General features: G+C 40.6%; 1 protein-coding gene across 1 annotated transcript; it reads right to left on the bottom strand.

Moving 5' to 3' along the window:
- Positions 1–3858: 3858 nt before the first annotated feature.
- LOC118407153 lies at positions 3859–5393 on the bottom strand. The gene is made up of 5 exons (XM_035807572.1): positions 5306–5393; positions 4840–4905; positions 4479–4562; positions 4093–4233; positions 3859–3978 (listed from the first exon to the last, which is right to left on the bottom strand). The coding sequence occupies exons 2-5, from the start codon at positions 4873–4875 to the stop codon at positions 3859–3861; spliced, it is 381 nt and encodes a 126-aa protein (XP_035663465.1). The 5' UTR covers positions 4876–4905; positions 5306–5393.
- Positions 5394–5763: the final 370 nt, after the last annotated feature.

Genomic DNA, 5763 nt, shown 5'->3' with positions numbered 1-5763 from the left:
TTTCCTGGTGTGTTGCGTTTTCTTTGTTATTCCACATATTAATTGAAGCCTAGCCTACGGCATGCCTCAACCATTTATTTAAGCCCCCTTCACACGGGAGCACGAATGAGCCGGAATGACGTCGGAATGAAAATTATTTTCTATTCCTGGCAATTCCTGGCAATTCGTAGTGTGTTCTAACTGCATTCCAGCTATTCGTGCCCGTTCCTTTGGGTAGCCCGAAAGTTTTTGACATGTTAAAAACTGTCGAGGTGCATTCGAAGTGGAGAAATATCGAATGGCATTCGTAGTGGATTCTAAGTGTATTCTAACTATTCCTACTGCAGTCTGACTGCATTCTACGGCATTCCAACATTATTCGAAACGTTCTTATCTCATTCAATGGAGAATCGAAACGGCAAGCCATCTCGAATCCTGCCCGAATGTGGTCGAAAGAATATCTGGAATGTAGTCGGAATGTCTATAATACACTACGAATGCACAGGAATAGAAAAGAATTTTCATTCTGACGACATTCTGGCTCATTCCTTTTCGTGTGAAGAGGATTTAAGGCCCATTTGGAATTCCCACCCGAATGGCCCCGAATGTGGCACGAATTTTGCAAATAATTCATTCCGACTGGTTCTGCTTGATTCCTGCTGATTCGGTTTCTGTGTGAAGGCCCTATTACCGTGTCAGTTTTAAGTTTTATCCGTGAGACTACTGAATGTAAAAACGTCATTTAATGTTCAGAGTATCTCATTTCCTGTCTTGTTGCGTTTGATGTTATTCTGAATGTTGATTGGAGCCTACAGCATACCTCAGCATTTGATTAAGATATGTTTAAAGTCATTCATCGCAATCATCAAGGATAATGCATTCATAAACCTCATTTAATGTTCAGAGTATCCCATTTCCCAGTGTGTTGCGTTTTGTGCGCGTTATTCTGAGGATTAATTGTAGCCCACGGCATGCCCCAGCCTCCACTGGCTTTTGACAGTTACGTTTCACGTAGCATTTTATCAAGCTACCAAGTATACAAGAAAAAGTACCAGTTCATCAAGTACAATAGAGACATCCTCTCTGGATAGTTTTAAAGAACGCTTGCAGATAGATATGCAGAAGCTAGGTGTGACGGATCGTTCAGTGTAATATAATCAGCTGCTGCCGCGCCGCGTGCCAGCGAAGCTGGTGTGTTACGCCGAAGGGCGGTTATACCCGCTATATAGATACAGTTACAGAAAAAGTACCGGTGTGACAGCGATCTCGCCCCCCCGTAATCTCGCCCCCCCCCCCGGGGGCGAAATAACTAGCGATCTCGACCCCCCTGGGCGAAATCACTAGCGATCTTGCCCTCCCCGGCTAGTGATCTCGCCCCCCTACCTCGCCCCCCTTTAGCGATTTCGCCCCCCCCAAAAAAAACGGGTTTACATGACATTTTACAAGTTGATTGGTATAAATCACAAAATGCAGTTTCAGAATGACATAAGTACACGAGTTTGATACATAACTCCATTCATAGTATCAATATTAACGTAATTACATGGTAATAAGATAGTTCAACTTGTTTCCGACAAGGAGGGTTGGGTCTCTTGTATTCCCATTATTGCATATACCTGAGTCTTGACATAAGATGTATTGCATTGTATTCACCTGTCCTCAAGCAACCTACGTGTATAAATCTCCAATATGAAGTCCCTTCCATGAAGTGACTACAAAAGAACTATGTAATGTCTTTATTAATTATGCAAATATTAGGTATTAATCAGAATAACGCACATTTTGGTATATGCACCTGGCCAAGGAATATCTTCACCTCCAACATGACTGTTTTTTCTAGTATTTAGGAACTGATGCATTTACCCGTGTTTCTTAAAACTGGTACTTTACCAGTGTTTGTGTAGCATTTAGCAACAGCTATATCAACTTGCGCGTAGATAGTGTTTATAATGAGAAACTATTATTCACGTGTGTTTTTGTTAGTGCTTTGGAAATGTTTCCAGCACAAGAAAGAAAACACTGTGACAAATTGAAAACATATAGCTGACGTATTCCGTACCATAGACGGTGTTGATTTATACGTTCACAGTAGCACTGTATTCATGCCACCTCAGCTGCAAAAATTGTCTTTTTCATTTCAATGTCATGTTTGCACCGAACAATATAGTATCGACTTTCGAGGTATGACATCTTACGGTACGGTAATAAGGTGCCATATAGGTACCAGGGAACACACCATATACGTTACTCCCCAGGTGCAGTGTAGTACCAGGTAGCACACCTGTAATATGTAGTAACCAGCTGCTCTTTGGGGGGGGGGGGGCGAAAACGCTAAAGGGGGCGAAAACGCGGGGGGGGGGGGGCGAGATCGCTGTCACACCGGCAAAACCATAATGAAGTGATTGCAGATGAGGCAGCAGCCTGTGTCCTTGACAGTAAGTAATGTAAAAGTAAGCATGACCACGCTGGAAATATATGAAGATATGTAATTTTCTTTGTTCACTTTGTCCTTTTTTGGTAATACGATTAGAACAGTTCGTATAATACACAATTTAAAGGATCATTGATTTGTGTTGTTGAGCCGACATCAGATGAGGCCGATGTTGTATGTATTTGTGGAGCCTGTCTGTCTGTTTGATTGCCTGCCTGTCTGTCTGTCTGTGTGTGTGTCTGTGTCACTGTGTGTTTGTGCGAGTGTACTGAGTGTACACGCCAGGTATTATATATGTAGACATCTATATGGGGGCGGATGTCGAGATACTGGGATATGACAGACATTCTGGACATTCTACTATAGTGACAAGGTAAAACGACGTTAGACCATTTCATACAAGACGGAATTTTCAAAAGACCTTTTCAAAATCTCAGTGGCAGTATCACGTGAGATATTGATTATTAACAGTCCCTGTAAGGTTTCATTTACTAACATTCGCAATTCGCTCACAATGTTTCGAAAGAAGAGAAAAATGAAATGAAATGTGGATTGTGGCTCCACACATCTTATTGATGAACACATTCAAATTACAAATTGAGTTTCTATTGCTCTTGTTTATTTTTATTTATTGTAACATTTATATGGCCTCCAGCGATTAATGTTGAACATGGTAAAACCCTAATTCACTCAACCACGCTGAACAAAAGTTCAAAATACCACATCGGATACTCCCCTGTAAATTGCTACTGAATAGATGGAGAATAGTTCACACCAATGGGAACATCTATCGTACTGTTTGTGAGTTGTGCAGCAAAAATGAAAACTATATGCATAGGTGTATTTAGTGTGAGCGTTAAAACTGAGATAGCATTAACGTTAAAACACCATCTTTACACATACATATTATTGATTCTTCAAACTTACAGGAACTAACTTACACATAACATTGGCAAAATATGAAATATTCTCGTCATGGTCCAAGTATAAAGACAAGCCCAATCAAAAACACTACGTACCTCAAATGTGTCAGTCTCTATGCAATCACAATGATACACTTTTCTTCTGAATAATCAAGGATATTATACACGCTCACATTGTAGTAAGTAATACGTACTTTCAAAATATATCCAAATACTATTGCCATTTCTACCAATATCGTTACCATCTTTCGTGCTACATTTTTCTTTGTCTCAGTATTTGATTTCATCCGAATTAGATATCCTACATACACTGAAAGACTACAATAAATCTCTTTCAGATCTTCCAGAGCACATTCAGTTCTGTTTTTTTAGGTAAGACAATTCTGAAAACGCCAATCTCATACATTTATCCCTTGATATTTAACATGCAGAGAAAGAAACGAAATTATTCAGATTATCACCTTATTGATAAATGTGAATCAATGCATAAGCATGCACTTGCTCACAGACGAAAGTTGGAAGGAGTTACACCGTCTGCACCTGGCCATAGTTTGGTGCAGGCTTTGCAAATGTGATGTTCTCGTCGTCCTGTTCCTGTTCACATGCATCGGGGAGTTCAGCATATGTGCCAGCACCTTCTTCAACCTGTTCATATGCATTTGACAACTCTTCAATTCGTTCGCAACATGAACATGGAGTGAGGCCGCAACAGCAACACGACTTGTAACACAGTACAAGCCAGTTACAACAGGGCGTTACGCAGCAGCAGAAGCAACAGCAACACGACTTGTAACACCGTACAAGCCAGTTGCAACAGGGCGTTAGGCAGCAGCAGAAGCAACAGCAACACGACTTTAGGCACCTGCAAACCTTCATCAGGTAGTAGGAGCATCCCTCCTTCTGTAATATGAAAGGATGCGTCGATAATTTGCAAATACACAACCTCGTAACAGCACATTTCTAGGCACATTTTCATACAGGATCACAATGACATGTGCATGTACACATACTTAAAAAGGCATCAGTGGAACGAAACTGTGGAGAACAATGACGACCCGTCTCAGTGGACGCTGACATGCGGTGAAGTGGATGGATGTCGGGATGAATGGGTGGAGTGAATAATATGATTAGGTTAATATACGCACCAGAAACATATGACCCTTTTTATCCACCTCCATCTTTTTGTCCCCGTAGTACCACAGTATCACGGAGTTACACAGGAAACTAGCCTGCAATACAATAAACCAAATTCCCAATTTAATATTAGTAACGTTAGTATAAAAACAATCATATACATGGGAAGTCATTTGGAAGGCTAAGCGAATCTTGGCTCTTACGCATCTGGAAGTCTGGCCTAGTCTGAGAAACTTATTTCCACAACTTCAACCATTGGGGTGGGGGATCGAAGACGAGAATGGAATCAACCAAACGTTGCAATTCAGTCAGGAGAAGTCAGCTCCCTGACTTTCCCCCAAGGATGAGAGGAAAACATTTTAAGTGACTTACCAGTCCCAGCAGCCCAAGGCCCGAACCGATGTTCATGGTGGTTGGGATGATGTTAAATTTACCAGCCTGCAGTTAAATAAAGCAATAGTGTCGTTTATTTTACATTTCCTTCAATCTTGTCGTTAACGTGTAAATACAAGGAGGTTAAAAATCAAGAGCCTCTTGATTTTTAACCTCCTTGGTAAATGTAATTGGGCATGGTTTATCTTCCCACTCATCACCATTGTCCGAATTGAACATACCTGCAATTAATTCCGCCTCAAAACCGACTTTTAAAATACAGTACATCGAAAATGGCAAAACAAAAATAACCTTTAAGGGATGTATACCAAACCACAGGCCATTTGACCGAAAATGAAAGATGGCTTAGGGACGCTAGTAGCTACTGTGTACTATGAAGTTAAATAAAACGATCAGTATCTGAAATATTCGTTCAGGAACCTAGATAAAAATTGTAGGATTTCACCTTTCCAGAAACAATCACGTCAAATCTGATGCCATAGGTGTTGATCAATGTTCTGTAGTCCTTGTCATTCTGCTTGTAGTACCTTGCATATCTGCAAACAACAGAGAAATATACTAAATCTATAGCTATTTTGTCCCTCCCTAATGTCTTATGATAATCATGGTATTGATCAAGTCTATGATTAGCCTAGTTAAAAGACTACACAAGTCAGGCTTTTTTGGCATATGCGTGTGTTTTTCTGCGTGTCAGTTCTCCGTACTGGTTTCTGTGGACCGCCCCCCAAAAGCACATACATGTATAAGCCCACTAAAGGCCCAACTCATAGAGCCTGGAAAGTTTTAAAAAGAGACGAATGTTTCTCATGGATAAAATCACGTATTCCTTTCTGCGCATTATTCCATACTAATATAAAGTACAAGGTCCAAGATAAAAAAATGTACACTTTGATGATCCCAAAC

The sequence above is a fragment of the Branchiostoma floridae genome, chromosome 19 (assembly GCF_000003815.2).
Source record: "Branchiostoma floridae strain S238N-H82 chromosome 19, Bfl_VNyyK, whole genome shotgun sequence".
NCBI lineage: Eukaryota > Metazoa > Chordata > Leptocardii > Amphioxiformes > Branchiostomatidae > Branchiostoma > Branchiostoma floridae.
Note: the sequence above shows the minus strand (reverse complement) of the source record. Positions and strands in the feature narration are given on the sequence as shown.